Genomic DNA, 22,554 nt, shown 5'->3' with positions numbered 1-22,554 from the left:
TGCTCCTTTGATCCACATTAGTCAAAGAATATCAAAGACCGTGTATCTTTCCTTCGGGTGAAACGGATACTGAAGCCGCACAACAATAGTTTTGTGAATTTACTAGCATTTTTCCTTCACGCTTATGGATAAATCCTAACTTTGTGCAAGTGCACAGCATCTCTGTAACCATCTTTGAAGTTTATAGCCCCTCTTTTGAAAACGGTGAAAGTTAGCTATTGCTCTATTTGTACGCAGTTGTTTTGTATAGTTGCTAAGTAACCAAGTGATCTAATTTAATTTGAGTGACTGCCTAATACTGTCAAATATACTTCACCATTACTAAATAAAAAATACGCTGTCAGGCTGGAAAGAAATTGGAATCTCAGAGGACTCCTCATAGCTGCCGGGTCCTGGACTCAGGCTGCATCAGTTCCCTACGTAGGGTCCAGCTACATGTCATGAGGGAGATGTGTGAATTTTTCGATATCAGTAGCAGCCACAGGGCCTCCAATCTAAATTGGGGCCATGGGTGTGGGTGTTAACCTCCCCCCCACCAAAATAAAACCCCACCACAGTTTTCACGAATTACTCCGCACTCCAGAAATTCTGCCTGTAAAGTGTTCCTGCCAGCACAAATAGCAAATTCAGGGAGGGGGAGATTTTTATGATTGGGACAGTGAACTCATATCTTTCTGTGGTTCCAATTATTATTCCTTCTCCCCCCCCCACCCCCAATATGGCTGTAAAATCATAAGAAGAGCCTGCTGGATGAGACCGATGACCCATTTGGTCCAGCATCCTGTTCTCACAATGGCTAAACTGTTGCTTGTGGGAAAAGAGCAAGCAGGATTCGAATGCAGGGCCACTCATCTGCTTTCCAGCAACAGATATTCAGAAGTATTACTGCCTCCAGCAGTAGAGGGAGCGCATAGCCGTTTGTCTAATCTTCCTTTAAAGGGTTGTAAGGTAAATTATAAAGAAACATAGAAACTCTCCATCCTTACTTGGCCCACAAATGTTTCAGGCCTAAGCTGTGTCTGTACATCCTATGTCTTTTGCAATAATATTTCGTTTCCTTGTTACTCTCTCACTCATTGGGTATTTTAACTTGTTTATTATACATGTATCCAATGAAGCTTCTGGGCTCTTTTTAGGAATTTTAAGAGCATTTAGTCACCAACAAACACAATAGGCATGCATACAGAAAAGCCCTCTTTCAGACACTCCTAACTTTAGCGTGGGCTTGGCAAAATCCAACTCTAAAAGGTACGAAATCTAAACCTTGGAAATAAATCTGTGGGGTTTAGGAAAATAAGTAGCTCTATTCAAAATCAGAAAAATATAACAAATTGTAAATCAGCCTCTCTTGTGAAGAGAGGTACATGTCTATATATGCTGATTAATGATATTTTAAATAATATGTGGAAATTCTGCTGGTGACTGAGAAGGGACACAGTGTTTAATTTGCAGGAAAAAAACCTATCTAGAAATCCTTCCATCTGATTTCAGAGACTTTACCTCTTAGCTGTATGTGTTGGGTCTCTATAGTTACTCAGTAGTGGGAGGGACATTTGCTCAGGGACACTTTAATCTTTTCTTGTGTTTCAGAGTTGAGTCATTATATTGAAAATAGATCCTTAGTCAAATTATGCCCTGAGAGAAGGTAGTGATACTGGCCTAGTTACCACAAAATGCTAAACAATGGTTTATTCAACTATAGTTTATTGAACCATGACTTAGTAGTATGTGGGAACTCTGCCCATTGACTTCACTATGTTTTTTTTTACTGGCAACAAACTCTGATCTGAAGTCATGGCATGTTGTTGGCTTTCAGACTTTGGTTTGTTTAACATGTGTGTCAAGCACTCTTCCTTAACCATGGTTTGTTTGATTACCACCCCCTCCCCAGGACACTCACCAAGTTGAAGCCATTTTTTAATCATCTGTGAGATGATCATTGTTAACACATGGTTTGTTAAACAAACTATGGCTTAGCATTATACGCAAACCATCCAATAGTTAGAAGACAAGAATTTTTATTTACCTTTGCTAATGTTAATGAAAATTATTTCTCATTGAGAGATTGGTAACTATTTTATAAAGAAGCAGATTTAACACTAAAGAAGCAATGAAGATCAGGATGGAACATTGTATTAGGACTGCAAAAAAAAAACTCTGAATAGTGTTTTGCAAGGCAATCCTGTAAGGTTGTGAGGGACACCCAATTTCCTCTTGAAAATAATTCTGGGATGAAATTTCACCCGTACAGGCCTTGTAATAAGGACTGCATTTATTTAAATATTATGTGTCCGTATTATGTTGAATTTAAATGACAAGAATTGTTGGTATTGCTGAAACTGATATGGTGTGCCAAGTAATATTTATGGGTTTGTTTGGTTTTTTTGTGTTGTAGCTTCCATGTTTTTGAAACAAGCTTTTGAAGGCGAATACCCTAAATTACTGAGGCTCTACAATGATTTCTGGAAGCGTATTCAACAATATAGCAAAAATATTCAAAGAAATTTAATTACAAATGGCACTGCCGAGCACTTTGCAGAACTTCAACAGATAGAAGATGATGCACAGGACATTTTCATGCAAAAGAAACAGGATTATGAGTATGTATATTGTGTATATATAATTAGAAAATAGAAAATTCTAGCCTCTGAAGCTTTTTATTCCCTACAACATAGAGCATTTTGTTTTAACATTTTAATTAACAACAATGTGCTATTTCATTCTACCAGTTTGGGCATTATTTTTTTACAGTGTGCATGATTTTTAACCACAGCTAGAATCAACCACAGTTAATGATTTGCGCAAACGAGTAAATGATTTACCTTGTGTTTTTTTTTAAGAAATATTTATTGAAGTTTTACAAAAACAAATATGCAAGAACACATAATAAAAGAAAAAATAAAAATAAAAATACAACATATAAAAACACAGAAAAAAATAAGAAAAATTAAAAACAATTCCATTTTTCATAACTTAAAACTCATTTGCTTGTTTCTTTGACCTCCTCACACCTCCCCTTCTTGTATTCCCATTTAAATGATCAAGTCAGCAAATCCTTACCCTCTTTCATTTATCTTAACTCTATATCTTAACATTTTATAACTCTGTATTTTCATCCATTATCAATTCATTTTTGCATATTCTTATTAACTTTGTTGCTAATACCACTTACTTCCAATCCAACATCATTTTAATTATGTTTTTACCTATTTACATCCCTTTTTTCATATTCTCTTAAAGCATTACAGCTGGAAACCACTTAATTTCTATCCAACATCATTCTAACATTCAATAATTTTACAATATTTCTGTAGATAGTCTTTAAATTTCTTCCAATCTTCTTCCACCGACTCTTCTCCCTGGTCTCGGATTCTGCCAGTCATTTCTGCCAATCCCATATAGTCCATCACCTTCATCTGCCATTCTTCCAGAGTGGGTAGATCTTGTGTCTTCCAAGATTTACCTTGAATGCTCAACACCACAATGCACTGAGGAAACAAACCATGAGCATGGCTTAGCACTATGTCAGAACTGGGGATTGTTTCACTTCCAATGAATCTCAGTCTATAGCCAAAGTTTGTTGTTGGCTCACTGATCATGGCTTGTGGGAGCAACATAGGTGGCTCGGACGTAACACTAAGCTAGGGGTTTTTGTTTGTTCCCGTTTGTGTGGTAGCAGTAGGAGCACAGCAGCCCTGCTCAGCACATCCATGGTAAACCATTAACTGAGATATATTGTAAAGTGCAGACTAGGCCACTGAATCTGCTGCTGATGGCATGTACTGTACAGTGCTGATTGGCTTGGACAGAAGTAGACAAACATTAAATGGGTTTCTGATCTCCCACCTGTCTAGTTTGTGAGATATTTTGTATGTGAGGCTCTGAATCATTGGGCTGTCTCTGACACACTCTATTCCTGGAGTTCTCAAACTGTGTCATACTAAGGCTCCCCAAAGCAACCTCTCTTTGGGACTGAATGTGTCCACTGGCCTGACTGTGTCAAACGTCGATCTCATTCCAGAGGGGGCACCATTTGACCATTGTAGATATTGGAGTAGAGTTGGGGAACCTGTGGCCTTCCAGATGTTGCTGAACATCAACTCCCATGATCCCTGATCATTGATCATACTGACTGAGACTAATGGGAGATCCAGAACACCTGGAGGGCTGCAGGTTCTCTGCATTACTGTCCCCAGAGAATCAAATAAACTTTATAAAAATTCTGATAGAGATTGCAATGCTATATTGTTTTCTGTCTCATGGCCCGTGCAAGACACCCACTGGAGTGTCTTGGGAAATCTCTAAAATTCCTGACAACAGTTTGCGGTTAAACAGTGATTCCTGAAAGTACAGGTTGAGGAGTCCTTATGGGTGGGTCAGTAATAAAAGACAGGGGGTAATGCATTCAATGGGTTTTCACTTCCGGGTTAGAAGCTGGTATGAGTTCCTCAGCATCATTTGGGGTCAGGGACTCAAATTTGCCTCTTATACTAAAAACAGAACAATATAATGTATATGGCATATGTAACTACAGCAAACTTTATTTTAAGTTAGGAAATGTTCCATTTTTAACACTGAATGTCTCAAATAAATACCTTGATTTAGAAAAATTGCTTGCTAATTGAACATTTCATGCATTTTGAAGAAGAGGATTACCGTATTTTTTGCTCTATAAGACTCACTTTTTCCCTCCTAAAAAGTAAGGGGAAATGTGTGTGCGTCTTATGGAGCGAATGCAGGCTGCGCAGCTATCCCAGAAGCCTTCGCTGCGCAGCGATCCCTCTTGCTGTTCTGGCTTCTGAGCTTCAGAATATTTTTTTTCTTGTTTTCCTCCTCCAAAAACTAGGTGCATCTTGTGGTCTGGTGCATCTTATAAAGCGAAAAATACGGTAATTCCTAGAGCTACACACATCTCTGCCAATTAACGCTTTAGTATGTGTAGCTGCTCCTAAAGTCGGGATACTTGCTTTATAGGCTTTTGCATACTTTTCCACTAGAAATTACTCTAAAGGATCTGCATGCCTTCAGAATAATTTGAGTAAGAGCTGAGAAAATAGGGATGGTGTTCCTTTAAGGAAGACTATAGTCGAAACCCAAATTGGTTGCTTTTTGTTGTCGTTGTTTTGTTTGAAAAAAGGAAATATATTTTATCTTAACCCGTTTTCCCCACTACTCAGTCCAGAAATAGCCCTGAAAGACTCTTTGCAACCTTATGAATCTGCCTACTTGTCAAAGTCATTATCGCGGCTCTTTGACCCCATCAACCTCGTCTTTCCCCCTGGAGGTCGCAACCCTCCTTCAGCTGATGAGCTTGACAGCATCATCAAAACCATTGCAAGGTAAAGTGTTCATAATAAATTTTGGGACGTAACATGCAGCGTGATTTTCCTCTCTCCCTAAATTATAGTTTAGGAAATGGAAGCTCATTACTGCTAAATGATTGATTCCTCATTAATTATCCAAGCAATTAGCAGTGAAATTAAATCAGAGCTTATCTCATGCACTTTTATTGTGCAAACTGGAGAAACCCAGAGAGTTCTGTTGGACCTCTTTCTGTTTTTGCACACGTTAGATTCTACTTCCTGGAGATGTTGTTCTGGACATTTCTGCTGCTGTTCTGAATTTGAAGGTAGTTTAAAAAGAAAAGGTGTCTAAGCCCTAGCTGGCCTGGGAGTGGACATAAACGTTCCAGCCACATTGTTAGAGCCCAGCCCTACATTGTATGTTTCACCATGTCTTACTGTGTGATTGTAATTGTGAGGTAATGGTTGAGGGAGAGGTCTGGAGAAAAATGTCTTTGGAAGAATTAAAACTTTTCATAATATGAACATTATCCCTCCCTTCAGGATATGCCACATTGTTCTAAGGGAGATGAAAGTATAGACATAATCATGATCTGAGAAGAGTCTAGAATATCCTTACTCAATCTGATGCCCTCCAGATGTTTTGGACTGCGAGACTCATCAGCCCCGGACAGCATGTCCAGTGGTCAGGGATAATGGGAATTGTAGTTCAATAACACCTGGATAGGGTACTAGGTTGGGAAAGGCTGATATAGAGTGGCACAGAGCTTTGAACTTATGGCATTAAATTTTTAAAATCCATGTGGGTGGGAAAACCAAGAAGCAGAACAGAAAAATTATTTGACCCCTGAGTCTCTATATCATAACCTCTCTTTGGTCACACGGGTGGCTGTGCTGCAATTTTGAACATGAAGTGCTGGTCAAACTGTTTTGAAAGCATGAAGCTGTTCTTTTAAAAAAAGAATATTTCCTTTCATAGATTGAGTTTAGACCTGATGAAGAAGGCTATCCATTTTTGCTCTTGCAACCTAGAGAATGCTAACATAGATGCATTGGTGGTATTGCATTATGATCTGTGGAGAGCGTTGTATGAAAGATACCTTAGAGTTCTCCTGCACACGAGAAACAAATCTGTGATCAAATTTTACTGCCCATTCACCAAGTTTGGAAAGATCCTTCTGGAACTCTTCGCAATTCATTTTGTGTCTTAACCACCCTGAATGTTTTGGTATCATCAGCAAATCTGGCTGCCTCACTGCTCACCCCTAACTCTAGATCATTTATGAACAAGTTTTAAAGCACAGTTTATTTGTGAACAAGTAAAGAAGCACAAAAGAAAGTCACTATGTGAATGGTGTATTCAGAATTAGATGAATTAAATTCATTATCCTAACATAGCGTGTGTAGATGTTATTCCCCCTTGTTTGGTGTCTAAAATAGAAAGAAAACAATTGAGGAATCGTGATTAAAGAGTCATTTTTTTGCCTTTTGTTTCTAGTGAGCTGAATGTGGCTGCTGTAGATCCAAATCTCACCTTGGCGGTATCAAAAAATGTGGCAAAGACCATACAGCTCTTTAGTGTGAAGTCTGAACAGCTTGTAAGTAATTCTCAGTTGTGAAATCGTTTTAGGTTTTAAAATGTGTTTCTTTCTGTCATCAGTGCTCCTCAAAAACAGCAGTGCAGTTTGAACAGCTGAAATGTTTAAATACTTCCAGTTATGCATTTTCAGATTTTGTGGATCAGAATTACTCCGGGCACAGTCTTATTCCCAGGATTGAGTGGTGGATTTCCTTCTCCACATACAGAAAGGAAGGTTTGTGGACAGAGAAGGTCTCCTCTCACAAGCTTCTCTGTTGCAGGCGTGGAAAACTCTCCCCACCCAAAATGGTGGATCATGAAAGATTTTGCTAGAAAGGGTGGCATGGCGTTAAGTAAACTTACAATGCCTCTCACCAACCCTACAGATGTAGTGATAATGGAGTCTGTGACTCAGAACAGAGACCTACAACTGCATTTTGTAGGAGAGCTGGGGAAGCTGTGCTCCTCCCGATGTTGTTGGACTCCAACTTGCATCACCCCCAGTCAGCATGGTCAGGGATGATGGGACTTGTAATCCAAATAGTATTATGAGCCTGGCTAGCTCAGTTGGTTAGAGCATGGTGCTGGAAACACCAAGGTTGCAGCTTCGACCCCCATATGGGACAGTTGCATATCCCTGCATTGGACTAAATCAGGGGTCGACAACCTAAGGCTCATGGGCCACAAGCAGCCCACAGGGGTCATTTAACTGGCCCCCAAGCTTGCCCCCAAACCAAGCTGCCTGCTTGGCAAGTCCCCAGGCACTGTGCTAAACCAGCGCGGCATGGGGACCCGCTTCTGTGGTGCCGGAAATCGTGTCTGCGCAGGCGCCAGGAATTGTGGGCACGCACGATCCAGCCCACAGAGGGATCTCTGTTGGAGTGAACTGGCCCAGGCAAGGTAAACCTCGCCAACCCCTGGACTAGATGATCCACAGAGTCCCTTCCAACTCTACAATTTGATGATTGCCTTCTATCACTGTGCCATTGAGAGCGTGCTCACTTATGGCTTATGTGTGTGGTACGGAAGCTGTACTACCCAGGACAGGATGGGGTTGTGCAGAGTTGTTAAGGCAGCAGAGAGCATTGTTGGCTGCCCACTCTCCACCTTAGAGCAGATTTATGCCACAAGGTGCCATAGGAAGGCACTGGACATAGTAAAAGATCCATCGCATCCTGGTCACTGTCTCTTCGAGCTCCTGCCGTCGGGACGGAGATACAGGACGATGAAGACAAGAATGAGTCGTCTTAAGAACAGCTTCTTCTCCAGAGCGATCTCGGCCCTGAATGGGAAGCCTGGACTTTGAAAGTCATCTAATCTTCCTTGCTGTACTATACTGTATTGTTTTAATTAGTGTTTTTATGGAGCAGTCAAGTAATTTCATTGTCCCTGAGAGGGGGCAATGACAATAAAGATATTATTATTATTATTATTATTATTATTATTATTATTATTATTCTATGATTTGGAGGATGCCGTGTTGGCAAACAGTGTTTTAAACCTGAAAAATTAGAATAGTACAGAACTAGTTTCCTGCAAATAAATAAACGCCCTTCAGTTTCTGTAATACAATATATTTCTAAGGACAAGCCAAGACGATTTTGTCAGTGAATTGTCAAAGCAGGCATGGCAGCCATAAATGCTAAGAAGGCCTCAGGGCCCGTAGAGTTTTCTATTGCATGTGTCATTCAGTCTTCAGAGCCATGTTGAGGGTGATTCAGAAAGAAGCGTGCTTTCAAAAGAGGCAAGTGGTTTCAGAATAAAAACAAATTGTAAAAAAACACTGACAGGAATGTGGGGCTGCTGCTGCTTTTGTTTCACATCAGTTGTTCTGAAGACCCTGTTCTTCAGGGCTAGCTTTGATGAAGTATGAAGCCTTCAAAGCTGTTGTGACTCTAAGCTGCCAAACGCCCATCACTGAAAGATGACTTTGAGGGATTTGGGGTGGGAAATCCTGATAACTTTGGTAGGGAAAACACCATACACTTTAAACTCATCTTCAGACTAGGAACACTAATACATCTATCCTGTGTTCCTGCAATGTTCCAATGGGCCACTGGGAGGGAATTAACACCTATAACAATCAGTGCTAGTGTAACATGACTCCCCCAACCATCAATTCTCTCCCAATATGCACCCTGCACCCCTTCCCCATCTGTTGGACAAAAACCTGGAATATACAGTCGTACCTTGGTTGTCGAACGGAATCCATTCCAGAAGCCCATTTGACTTCCAAAAACGTTCAACAACCAAGGTGCGGCTTCCAATTGGCTGCAGGAGCTTCCTGCACTCAGTCGGAAACCGCATCGGACGTTCGGCTTTCATAGAACGTTTGCAAACTGGAACACTCACTTTGCGGTGTTCAGGAGCTAAAACGTTCAAGTTGCAAGGCATTCGGGATCCAAGGTATGACTGTATGGTGGGGGGACTGTGCAGAGAGGGAGAGAACATTCTGATGTGTGCAGAGAAATCCGTGAGCTGATGGGACGTTTCTTAGTGCTGCATTGAACACAACCTTCCGTTTTGCTTTGTATTAGTGATATTTTTTGCAGGATGTGACAGTAACAGCCTTCGAAATCCAGGAAAGTGCGCTTGTAAAGGGGACACATATGTAGAAGCGCCTCTGGTTGCGTGGAAAAAAATGTTTGTGCGTGCCCCCATCCTTCCTGGTTGTACTACACAGTCACTGACAAGTCAGTTCCTCTAAATCCTCTGCTTTTATTTTTTAAATGTATTAGCTGCCTTTCTGTTGCGAGAGACTCGTGGTCATGTGCCAGTAGCCATTCAGACACAGACACGAAGCGGTAAAAAATCCTAAACAAACGCAGAAAATGAAAAGCCTGACTCAGTCAGAACAGAGCAGGTGCATCCAAACTAGCAGAGTTTTCATAGTGCCTCGAGCATTACTTGCTAAAATCTGAATCCTACCCCTGAAGTTGAACAGGTTCTGTTGTGGTAGAAGGGTTTGCGGTTTTGCACTATTGCCATGTTTTCCTGTGCGTGTTGCGGCACTCAGAGCGGTAAGGGACTGCACCGTCAAATCCCCACTGTGCCGCAAAGCTTAGGCCACTTGTTAAGATATGGTACAATAATCTTTATTGTCATTGTCCCACACAGAACAACAGAATTGAAAAAAATCTACATCAGACATTCAAAAGCCAACAAGTCTGCTATCCCAGCCTGGTTAGCCCCCTAAAAACTCTGATACCCCATAATTAAATACAATATACTCCCTAACCTAACCTATCCTGGTGGTTTAGAAGCATGCCATGTAAACCACACTGAGTCCTTTGGAGAAAAAGTAGGATAAAATGCAATCAAATTAATCAACCGCTAGTGATTGGTTTTTGAAGAAGTTTCTCGCTGGAACACCCTGAACACTGTGACTGTGTCAGCTGGCAGAGAGTGGCAGAGACAGAGGGAGCGATATGAGAGCAATAGGTATGGGAAAGAGTTAAGGATAAAAGGTCGGTTATGTTAAGATAGGATAGGAGCCTTCTGCATTAAATGGCTCCTTGTTCTGGCTGCTTTCCCCCCTTAAGTCTGTATATGTTTGCATTTTGCTTCTCAGTGTTCTGGTCTGAGTGTATTCTCAAATTTATGTATCTAACCCTGCATGTCTGGTGGGTAGATGTACCTGCGTAAGAATATACAGGGAGAATCCGTAAATGGTGTCAGGAGATTTTTTAATAGAAGTCTGGATTCAGTGGAGTAGCTGAGGAACTGACCCTAGTGAACACTTGGGGACCTAGGATCTCTTGTATACGGTCTCTTAACTATTTCAATATGATAACCTATAGAAAAAAAGGCAACATGGAATTTTTGTCCCTGTAGGATTAGAATGGTAGAAATTCATAGCAGCTCATTCTCAAAAGTGGAGGGATGCATTTTCTTAACCTTTCCCTCTCCTCAACCCATTTTATTGGTGCTGTGATCTCAATGGAGGCTTAAGGAAATAATAGTGGCTGTAAAAGCTGTAAGAGTTTGCGTTCAACAGGTAGATGTGCTTCATTATGTAGCCTCCAGCAGGTTTCTTCTTACAGGTCTGTAGAAAACCGTGTTGCTTTTTGCCAAGGGTGTGGAAAGCAAGGAAATGCTTATTTAAAGCGCAGTCAGTGAGAACACAAATAATGCGAAGAAAATGTCTAGGAAGCGCAGTGCTAATATGTCACCATCATCAATCAAGTTGGTGTGCCTAATCTGATTTTCAAGATTAGCCTGAGCTAATTGCTTCAAAGTCAAGTTGTAGCCTGGAGGAAATTATGTTTGTTGTAATTTACCATATATTATTTTTTGCCTTCCAGCCTGCTTTGATAACACACACACACACCCACACACACCCACACACAGACACACACTTTGTCACAAATGAAATCTGTGGTAGATTTACACAAGAATTTATAGGTAACACCAATCCGTCCAGGCTTCTCTTCCCCATGAGCAGTCAGCAAAGTGCTTCCAAGATGCTTATAAGCAAGGCATGGTGTTGACAACCTTCAAAATTTCCCAACAGCTAGTAGTCAGTTGCACAGTCCTTGTACATGTAAACTCTGTTTGGCAATCACAGCAATTGATAGACCCACCCTCCATAAATATAGCCAATTCTTTGCAAAACAAAAAACAAAACCCTCCCACCATTCTTGACTGTGTATATTGAAATAAACTACCATTTTGAAACACATTCTTTTTTTTTTTTTAAATACACTTAGGCAAAATTATCCGAGTTCAATTTCTAGCATTTCCAAGTAGGTCTGGGAAATCCTGTGTAGCAGCTGCCTGTCAGTGTTGACAGAACAAGACTAGATGGGCCAATGGCCTGACTCAGCATAAGGCAGCTTTCTTTGTTCCTAAACAATGTGCCTCTTCGTGTTATCAGAATGCACACAAAAGTGTCATTTTTTGTCTGGGCTATTCATTAGTTGTGTGTACAGAGTGTGCCGGCAACGTAGTAACGAGCATGCAATTTTTCAGATTAAAATATTAATGCTTGCTCTACTTGTTATTTGTGCATCCTAATATATTATTTTCTTTGAGCACAGTCGCTCATTGATCTTCTTTTAATTAAGCCTGTTGCTTACATTCTGAGTGTGCACACTTAATTAAGAACCCAGCCTTTTTTGTCACTGCTTTTACTTCATATACGTTTGTCAGAAATTAATCCTGTCAACACCATGCGGTCTGCTTATTGAGCTGTACTGTAATTCAGCATGGGGAAAGAAATCGGCAGGTTAAGACGCCTCTGCACCCCCTAGCCATGGGAGAAAGCGACTGGGAAATTCTGTATGTGTAGGTCGTGGTTGCCATGACAGAAGGGAGACGATAAAAAGTGTTACCACCCAAACTATTAGATGCCTCCTGATTTGTAAATTGGCGGCTGTCAGGTAGCTTTATTGGGAGGTGCTGTCAATAGAAACATGGCTGGTGGTGTCCTTTCCAAAGCCCCTACTGATTTGGCTCATTTCCTACTTACATCATGGAGTCGCTGAGTTGGGCACTGGCTCCACCCTGATGACAAAGCAGGGGGGAAAACGATTCAGGAAGTGGGCGGCTCCCAATCAGTTTTCTTGCTCTTGGCTCTCGCTCTCCTTCTCTTTCACCCTTTAAATTTGTTTTTCCTCTTCTCATTTCTGGCCTTATTCTCCTCTTTCTGTCATCTTCCTCTGTTTCCCCCTTCATCTGAAGCCTCGCCCTTGGAGTGGCAGCCTTCAATTACCCTTCCTACCTTCCCACCTATCTACCTTTCTTCTAAAACTAAAACAAACAAAAAAACCCTATTTCTTCTTTGTTGCCCGACGGTCTGGCTTCAGTGGAAGGTATTGCATTTGGTCCACCTGCGGCCTCCCCCTGCTCACGCCCTGCCAGAGACTACAATCTCACGTACATTTCTGAGCACAATTCAAAGTGTTGGTGTTGACCTTTAAAGCCCTAAACGGCCTCAGATCAGTATACCTGAAGGAGCGTCTCCACCCCCATCGTTCTGCCCGGATGCTGAGGTCCAGCGCTGAGGGCCTTCTGGTGGTTCCCTCATTACGAGAAGCAAAGCTACAGGGAACCAGAGGGCCTTCTCGGTAGTGGCGCCCACCTGTGGAACACCCTCCCATCAGACGTCAGAGAGATAAACAACTACCTAACATTTAGAAGACATGTGAAGGCAGCCCTGTTCAGGAAAGTTTTTAATGTGTGACATTTCAATGTATTTTTCATCTTTGTTGGAAGCTGCCCAGAGTGGCTGGGGAAACCCAGCCAGATGGGCGGGGTACAAATAATAAATTATTATTATTATTATTATTATTATTAGCCAATACTTGGGTCCTTACACCCAGACAGAGCTTGTAAGCCACACCCAGATGGCCTCGCCAAAACGTGTCCCTCTTTGTCCACCGTGTCCTTCCCTGGTACATGGATGTTCACCCTCCATCACCACCACATCTAGCTGCTCATGAATTTGATGGTGTCTTTGGGCCGTTAGGTGTCTGAAGCCTCTGGTAGCTGACAAGGCCAAACAAAAGGCAAGATGGCAGGATGGCTGCTGGACTTTGCCCCAAGATGGTCTCATGTTGCCAATGCACTTGCCATCTTGCCATCTGTGTGGGCTCACACTGCTTCTGGATTTTCGAGAGCATCCATCACGTGGGTCAAGGATCTCCTGAGCGCACCCCACAGCAGGGCCCAAATCAGGCCCGCAAAGCACTTTCTAAACTTTCCAGAGCAGCAGCGTTTGTAGCCGATGCCACCCAGATTGCGCTGGGCTCCTTGGCAGTGGGAGTGCCTCCGTGGCAAAATCTCCCTCCTGATGGAAAGCATTAATCAGGAAAATGGCTGCATAATATGGCAAAAATGGCAAGCAAGCTTACAGTGATTTCTTAGATGTTAGAGTCAGAATGGACAAAGTAATCCAATTTCTCTTTGTCAATGAAGGATTGTTCCCCAAATGACTACCCTTAAAAAAAAAGAAATAATTTCTCCTTCATTTTGAGTTATGTCTGCAGTTAGCTTGCAGTATGTGAGTGGTATTATAAGTACTGCATGTTCTTTTACTTTGATGCTATTTCTGTTAAGCTTCCCATGTGGGTGGATTGAAATACACTAACATGCCCACCTGCTGCACATAGATAAAAAATGTGTTGTGCTGGGAACACGAAAATTCAGATGTCTAGAAATGAGGAACGCTTTCCTTAGAGTCTAAGAAACCGTTCCCAATTTTCCCTAAGGACACAAAAATAAACAAAAATAATTATTGCCACGTTGCTTTTTAGGTACTCGTTACTTGTGTATTTTCTTTAGCTTCTTTCTATCCTTCTGTAAGAGATAAATATCTGCCCAACATCACAAGTGAGCAAAAATAAAATAAAAAACAGAATATTTTGAAGAATATATGAATATATTTTTTTCTATAAGCATATGTGAACATTTTCCAAGAAAGCAGGGAGAACATGGCTACTGAATTACTGTCGTGTCTGCAGTAAAAGGGAAATTCCTTCTGTCAATTAAGTTATTTCTCTCTCTTAAGCTCATTGATGTTTAGCCTCCACAGAGAGTGCTCCACAAAGCTGTCTTTTTGCCTTGTCTGCATGCTGTTCTAGTTGCCCTTTTTAGAAAAACAGTCAGTACTATTTATCTTACATATATATAACTCTGCTATGTTCACTTTATATAAGGGGAACATTGCAAAGAGAGGCCAAAAGCAGCTTTGGAATTAATGAATCGTGCAGAGGCCGTTAAATGTGAAAAGAACAGATAACTCACTTGTTCCTCCTCAGATTCACTTTTCCTTCATCTGCATCAGTTGGTGGTTATTTTGCATGCAACCAGGCCAGATTAGATTTCCAAGTCAAAATGGTTTGTCGGGTAAAGGCATAACTTTGCTTTGACATGAAACCATGTCCCACTCAATTAAGGCCTTCCTAAATAATGAGCTAGGGACATGGGTGGCGCTGTGGGTTAAACCACAGAACCTAGGGCTTGCCGATCAGAAGGTCAGCGGTTCGAATCCCCGTGACGGGGTGAGCTCCCATTGCTCAGTCCCAGCTCCTGCCAACCTAACAGTTCAAAAGCACGTCAAAGTGCAAGTAGATCAATAGGTACCGCTCCGGCGGGAAGGTAAACGGCGTTTCCATGTGCTGCTCTGGTTCACCAGAAGCAGCTTAGTCATGCTGGCCACACGACCCGGAAGCTGTATGCCGGCTCCCTCGGCCAATAAAGCGAGATGAGCGCCGCAACCCCAGAGTTGGTCACGACTGGACCTAATGGTCAGGGGTCCCTTTACCTTTACCTTTAAATAATGAGCTATGAGGTGCAGGGAGCTAATGGAGGAGGGCAGAAATTGCCCAATTTGAGGCAATCCCCCACATTTTCCTGCAGCCTCCTGTGCCCTATCCCGCATTGTTCAAATCGGAATCCCCAACTCTTTTCAGATTTTCACATTCGCAATTTGCTGGGGCCGGCGGTTTTCTTACTGTGTGGTAGTATCGAAGGAAGGTCAAACTGCAGCGATTCCAAGAACAGAGAAATTACCGTAAATTGAAGCAGTCAAAGTACAGTAAACAGGAGGTGGAAACTGCAGCTCTTTAGGACACGAGGGATTCCTATTACCTGGTGTCCAGCAACTCACTTGTCAGCCATAGCTCTGGTTTCACTCATTGGCTAAAAGCACTGAAAGGTGGAAGCATGCAGGCTGGTTCATCTTACAGAAATGGCTTAGAATGATACCTACACATTTTGTTTCATAACTTTATTTCTAGGAGAACTAGAGACTTGTTCTTTTCTTCTTTCAATGAAAGTTCAGATTTAGAATCATAGAATCATAGAATTATAGAATCATAGAGTTGGAAGAGACCACAAGGGCCATCGAGTCCAACCCCCTGCCAAGCAGGAAACATCATCAGAGCACTCCTGACATATGGTTGTCAAGCCTCTGCTTAAAGACCTCCAAAGAAGGAGACTCCACCACACTCCTTGGCAGCAAATTCCACTGTCGAACAGCTCTTACTGTCAGGAAGTTTTTCCTAATGTTTAGGTGGAATCTTCTTTCTTGTAGTTTGGATCCATTGCTCCGTGTCCGCTTCTCTGGAGCAGCAGAAAACAACCTTTCTCCCTCCTCTATGTGACATCCTTTTATATATTTGAACATGGCTATCATATCACCCCTTAACATGTACCTAGGCTGCACAGCAGCACCCTCACATCGTATCAGGGGTCCTGCTCATACCAGGCAAGAGGAACTGCGAGCAGCCGGAATCATGTGTGACTTCTCAGAAGACCAGACCACCGAGTTCAAGAAGGCTTTCCAGCTCTTTGACAGAACTGGAGATGGGAAGATCCTGTACAGCCAGTGCGGCGATGTCATGAGAGCCCTGGGCCAGAATCCTACCAATGCCGAAGTCATGAAAGTTCTGGGGAACCCCAAGAGTGATGAAATGAATGCAAAGACACTGAGCTTTGAGCAATTCCTGCCCATGATGCAGACCATTGCCAAGAACAAGGATCAAGGCTGCTTTGAGGATTATGTGGAGGGGCTGAGGGTCTTTGACAAGGAGGGCAATGGGACGGTCATGGGAGCAGAAATACACCATGTGCTTGTCACCCTACGGGAGAAGATGACCGAGGAAGAAGTAGAGATGCTTGTGGCCGGCCATGAAGACAGCAATGGTTGCATTAACTATGAAGAGTTGGTGCGGATGGTTCTGAGTGGCTGAAGAACACCTCTAGCTTCTCCCGAGAACCTCTTCCAGTTTATCCTTAAAATGTTTGTGCCTTTTTATCTGTGTCTGAAACTACTTTTGGTTCCCTCTTTCTCCAACATCTTGGTTTAGTCCTTGAGGCGAGGGCTAAGGAAAGGAAGAAAAAAGCATTTGTCTGAAGGGGGTGTTCCTGAAGGGCAGGGAAGCAAACTGCTGGCTTGTCTTGCTTTAGGGGCCCTTCCTGACTACGGGCTGAATATATTGGTATCTCTTGTACCCACTTGTCTGAAACCACGTCTAGAGCTGCCCTGAGTGTGTGTGCATTAGGAAAACTATTCTCTTGGTTCAGTGTTTCCCTTAGTCCTACACCTGGATTAATTTCAGGAGTACTTGTCTCAAGTGCCATCCATGACTTATTTGGGATGGAGCTCTATCTGGTATAATTTTGTTGCAATTATGGAATGTTTTTTTATGGCGCAGGAAAGAACGCTGGAAGAATTGCTTTTGTCTGCCAAGTTTCAGCTTTTTATTTTATAAGGAAATTACAGCCTGGATTTTTAGTGGTGAATTAGACAGAAATAATGTCTAAATTAGGAAGCATCACATATAGGATACATTACTAAGAGTTACCTTTATTATTTGGTTTTGTTTTTTTAAAAATTAAAGTGCTACATTAAGCTATATGCAGATCAAAGATGAATCATTATGCAGGTTGTATTTTAGCCGTGGGATTTGTCTGACAGCTCCAGGAAAATGAATCTAATCCTCTTGTCTAATTGCTCAATGTTGCAAGTTGCTAGAAAGAATAAAATTGAGCAAGCTTGCAAACAGCAAAAAAATAAAAATAAAATAAAAATCCCTGAAGTGACATTTTCAGAAAATATTTATATAAGCAGCAGGGCAGCAACTGAGCCACAAGTCAGTGCCCCCAACTCATTAGTCCTTTTCTGTGGGTGACACGTCTGTTATTGTCCATATCATATACTGTGTTTAATTTGAAGACTGGCGTGCTTAAGGTGGCAAAATATGCCATTATGCAGACTGAGAGGTATCCTTTATCAAAATAGGATCTGTGTATGCTCTCAGGACGTCGTCTGCATGAGGCATATTTTATTGCATTGCGGACAATGTGACCAAGCTAGGGAACTATTGATTAAAGCACTATTGGCAAATCGGCTGGGTCAATCTACTATACCAAATACCTTCTGGACGACAAGTCCAATGATATCACAGTGGCCATGGCAAAGTTTCTTTCAGTTGTCATACAAATCAAAGATCAACATACCCATGACTAAACAAATAACGCTTCGGTCTCCCTTCCCTGGTGGGGTTGTCTGTATGAATCTATATTTTATTCTGAATCCATGTTATGGGTCGTTGGACCACAATAAATATTATTATTAATTTGCCATTATGAGTGGTAAACAATTGTAGTGTGAATTGGAGTTCTGTATTTGACACATTAAAATGAATCCATAATACTATTTTTATGATGAAGGCACATCATTGTGACTTAATCATAGACATAGGAGTGTATGGACTTGAAAAACTGTAAACATTGTGTATTGCCAAAGGCTGATTTTATGAGTTATCAAAATAATTTTCACACAGTCAAGGGCTGTATTTTTTTAACTCCAGAAGGGTCACAAGGAAGAACTTTTGGGGAAGCACCATCAGGAGATAAACTGGTCAATTGTTTATTTAAACATATATATATATATAGATATATAGATATAGATATAGATATAGATATTCAACCTAATATTCCCTAATATTGTGGTGAGGCAATAGAATAATAATAATTTAACAATTTATTATTTGTACGATGCCCATCTGGCCGGGCCTCCCCAGCCACTCGGGGCGGCTACAAGGTTTGTTCTGCAAAACCTAAAGGCGGAGTGGGTCACATCTTAAAGGTAGGAACTTCCGCTTTCTGCATGGTCTGTTCTGTTCGGAACATCCAAGTCCCTTTAAATACCCCATAAACATCAATGCTGGGTCTCTTGCAGAACAATCTTAATCAGCAGCACAGCTCTTAATTTGGCCATTGTACCATTTTCAGTTTAAATAAACCTCCAAATTTCAAAGTGACCTGTTGATTCTTAAATTCTACAGCAGTGTCTTATGACAGATATTCTTAAGACCTTAAAGTCATGTTTATTTATGTACCTTGTTTTCGGAAATCCTGCACTCTAAGCGGTTTGCAGCCGATACAACTATATCAGCAATATCATCACTCTTAACAAGTCCATTACAAAACTTGATTAATTGATCCAGACTTACAGGAAACAGTCAGTATGTTCCAGTAATCAGTACAAACTCAAGTTTGTTTTACTAGAAACAGTGCAAAAGCAACACTTCCATAAAATCTATTTTATTTAAATTCACTGTGACTCATTGGAGTTCAGCTCACATGAAAGAAGCCTTTGTTGATCTGCTCTAAGCACTGAGCTAGTGTAATATCATTGAAAGGAATGACCTGTGAGATTGAACGCCCCAGGTTAAAATATCACCTCAGCCATTTTCTCCCTATCTCAGGCAGCCTGTCTCAACTTCTCAACTGTAATGTTGAATAATTGCATTAGCCTACTATATGGGTTTCTTGAACTGTTAATGTGCATGAAATACCCTGAACACTTCAGAAATATGGCATGCACTACTATTATTATGAATAATACGTGTAAATCTTGCTCTTTCCACTTAGAAATGTAACTCGCTGGTGTGTGTTTTTTTTAACTGTTCCTACTCTTTTAAATGGGAAAAAATTGGGAAATTTGAATTGATTCATGCCAGTGTAAACCATTCTCTTTAGAACCTTAGAACCAGAACCATGAAATCTTGAAAGGTTCATGATCAAGATTTACAGTTCCCCGAAATGTGAGAATATGGTTGGGTAGACACAAAACTCTGAGGATGCGTATGAAATTGAGTCTCTATTTGAAGATTTCGCTTGGCTTAATTAACGAGAGGTTGCTCTTACTCTGCTGCGCACGTCTCAGACATTTAGCATCTGACACATTCAAGGATGTGTTTCTCTCATATATCTATTGATCTAGCCATCTAGCCAATGAATCGGGTGAGTTAGCTGCTTCGGGCAGCACCCAGGAAACGCAGCGCTGAGGAGGAAGAGAAAGGAAGCTGCTGCCTCACTGCTGCTTTACATTGTGGATGAATAGACTTGCTGTTCTCCTAGCCTGTGTATGAGAGCAGCAAGCCTATTGGAGAGCAGCAAGCTATTGCTCCTCTGCTGCCACCGCTTTGCCCAAGGGCCACATTGACCCTGCAGCGGAGCAGCATCTTCCTCCTCCTCCTCCTTTCTTGCCCGCCCCATTCCCTTGCTCACTTTCCTTCCCTCCCCGCATCGCCTTTTCCCTTAATTTTTGCTCCACCTTTTAAGCCCAGAAACTCAAGTTGATGCACATGGGTTCAACCACTCATCATTTAATTCCCCACAACAATCCTATGAGGTGGATTTAAGCAAAGAGAAATACTGGACAAGGTCTTCCAATGAGCTTCTGACTGGGGATTTGAACTCGGGTCTTTCTGGCCCTAGCCCAAGGCAAGAGTTAACCCTGTGGAGGCCTCTAGGCAGTCGAAATCTTGCGGGGCCAGGAGCCTAGCAAGTTATCTTCTAATACATTTTTGACTTTACCAACCAACAAGATCAAGATGAAATCAATATTATATTGATGTTTTGTCGCGGGGCCCCTGAAAGGCCCATAGAGCGGTACTCTGCCTATTTGGCAATCCAGCACTGCCCTAACCCATCATAATTTAAGACCAAACTTACATTTACCAACATTTTCATGAAAACCATTTATAAAATACTGAAATTTTACCTAGATCCTGGTGGCCTAAGCAGCCTGCAAGCAGAGTTCATTTGAATAATAATAATAATAATAATAATAATAATAATAATAATAATAATAATAATTTATTATTTATACCCCGCCCATCTCTCTGGATTTCCTATATAGTCCCCTATTTCCCCTGCAAGCTGTTTCACCTCCCACCCAAAAGCTGCTCCAGCATTTCTTTCTTCAACATTTGAGCAACTACTGGTGTTTTACTCAAAAAATGCGGAGCTGGAAAGGCATTTGCCTTTGTCTGAAATCAGCTTAACTGCTACTGCAAACGATTTTGCTCGTTCACTAGCCCAGGAGTCCACAGCGCCTGGACCTCCTAACGCTTGCATTCCCCACGAAGTCCGTCTCTGCTTCTCAGACTCTTGTCATGAGGAGATTTAACGGTAGAAGATTACTGGAAGAGACATTAATGAATTTCAGGGTCCTGAAATTAGTATCTAGTCTAAGGAATGGTTCTGTTTTGATGCATTGTCTGAGATGCTTAATGGCATTAAATTACTGGCAAATTTAGTGAACTTCCTTTTTTCTTCCTCCCTTTTAAAAACTTGTGCCCCACCTAATTTTCATCGCAAAACTCATTGCAGCGTTCAATTCAGACCGCAAAACAACATCAAAGTCTGCCTAAATCAGATTGAGGTTAGCGATGGTCCCTGAAAGGATAATGCTACTGGAAACTATAGAGCCCTATTTATGGATGAGTGGATTTTCTTCTTTTTTATCTGACAGAGGTCCTGAGGCTTCTAGCTCTTAACTGTGCTACGTGCCATCTACATCACAGTATGCTCTGCTAAAATGTGTTTTCTGCTGAAGCAATGTGGAGAATAGAATGAATCAACATTCCTGAAGGTGAAATACCTCCGAGGGAGATTTGTGCATGTCTATTTGGATACTTTCTGTCAGAATTTAATTCCCACCTGAAGGAACGGGTTGGTGTTAGTAAGCCCCTGACAGCCATTTTGGAAATGAGACATGGGGGTTGCAGTATTGAGAGAGCAATATTTTTATTCACCGCAGGTACATTTTTGTTTCGGAACATTATTTGACAACTGAAAAATTGCTGTGAAATAATATTAAATAATGCTTTTATTTGCTAAACCTTAATTCAGGATTTCCCCTGATGTTTCAATGTTGCTAGGTTGTTGTTTTTTACTGGTGACCTATTAGGAGGTTGGGACAATGAGTGTATCTGTCGCCCATGGTGGGGAATGCTTGAGTCTACTTTTTAATTGTACCAGCCTGGCTGTTTCTCAACTTAACGTTTCCTGGTTGACTGGGTAAGTTCCCTGTGGCATATATAATTGGGTGGCCTCACACCCTTGATAGATTGTAGATGCTATTTTTCTTCCTGCTGGCAATATTATGCAGAGATGGTTCTGCCTGAAGTGTGGCGTCGTTCTGCATTCTTCCTGTTCCTGTGTAACATCGGAAAAATAAAGTCCTTCTGCTCTTGGTTGTGTCCCTGTGAGGCTTTCAAAGTGCCGCAGGTCCTGAATCTGCTGGGAGAACCTGTCACTTGCTTTCATTGTTTAGATAATAATTTCATGCGCCTGTACAGCTCGTGAGAATAATCCCATGTTAAGAAAATGTGCGGCAAGAAGCAACCCTAAAGGTTGAAATTCAGGAAGTTATTTTCCATAGAAGTAAAAAAACCAAACAGTTTCAGGACACTTTTGTTGGGTTTGTATTGAGATTGTATTGACACACTGCCCAGTGATGTTCACAGAAAGGGGGAGGATGTTGGTTTCTGTGTGTTGCCACTGTGCAGTCCTTGGAGTCACAAGACTCTGTTTTGCATTCCAGAGATTCCATACTGTTGGAAGTCTCACGGAAGACAGGAGACGGATGTGACGTTACTGGTTTCCTGTTCCTTTGTTTTCCAGTTGCTCTCTGCTTTCACAGAGAGAGTGTGTATATTTCTTTTCTGTCTGTGTAGTTAGCAATAAAAGTCTTAGCATGTAGCTCAAACTTCTCGTCTCTTCCCTGTGCTGGATACTCTGCGTAATGGGAACGTTCTTGGAGCCTTATCAAAGGCTCAGGTCGTTAATCATGTCAGAAGAGGTCGGTCCAGCAGAGATTCCGACAACTTTTTCTGTGCTGGGAATTAAGGTGGTGTTAAATGCAACCTG

The 22,554-nt window shown here is 41.6% G+C and overlaps 2 protein-coding genes and 1 long non-coding RNA gene across 5 annotated transcripts in view; 2 read left to right on the top strand and 1 right to left on the bottom strand.

The window, feature by feature from the left end:
- Window positions 1-22,554, top strand: part of COG5 (component of oligomeric golgi complex 5) — a 170,264-nt gene that overhangs the window by 120,074 nt on the left and 27,636 nt on the right. For all 3 annotated transcript variants that reach the window (XM_083575078.1, XM_083575079.1, XM_083575077.1), the window contains exons 12-14: window positions 2,396-2,600; window positions 5,178-5,339; window positions 6,802-6,901. In XM_083575078.1, the coding sequence (XP_083431204.1) occupies window positions 2,396-2,600; window positions 5,178-5,339; window positions 6,802-6,901 (467 nt within the window). The remainder of the gene's footprint in view (window positions 1-2,395; window positions 2,601-5,177; window positions 5,340-6,801; window positions 6,902-22,554) is intronic.
- Window positions 1-22,554, bottom strand: part of LOC310744296 — a 31,856-nt gene that overhangs the window by 5,959 nt on the left and 3,343 nt on the right. The gene's annotated exons all lie outside the window — the stretch shown is intronic.
- On the top strand, window positions 16,096-16,784 carry LOC310743777 (myosin light polypeptide 6-like). Its single transcript, XM_083574236.1, has one exon. The coding sequence runs from the start codon at window positions 16,122-16,124 to the stop codon at window positions 16,575-16,577; it is 456 nt and encodes a 151-aa protein (XP_083430362.1). The 5' UTR covers window positions 16,096-16,121; the 3' UTR covers window positions 16,578-16,784.

This window comes from Podarcis filfolensis (assembly GCF_964270895.1).
Source record: "Podarcis filfolensis genome assembly, chromosome: 10".
In the NCBI taxonomy this organism is placed as follows: Eukaryota; Metazoa; Chordata; class Lepidosauria; order Squamata; family Lacertidae; genus Podarcis; species Podarcis filfolensis.
Note: the sequence above shows the minus strand (reverse complement) of the source record. Positions and strands in the feature narration are given on the sequence as shown.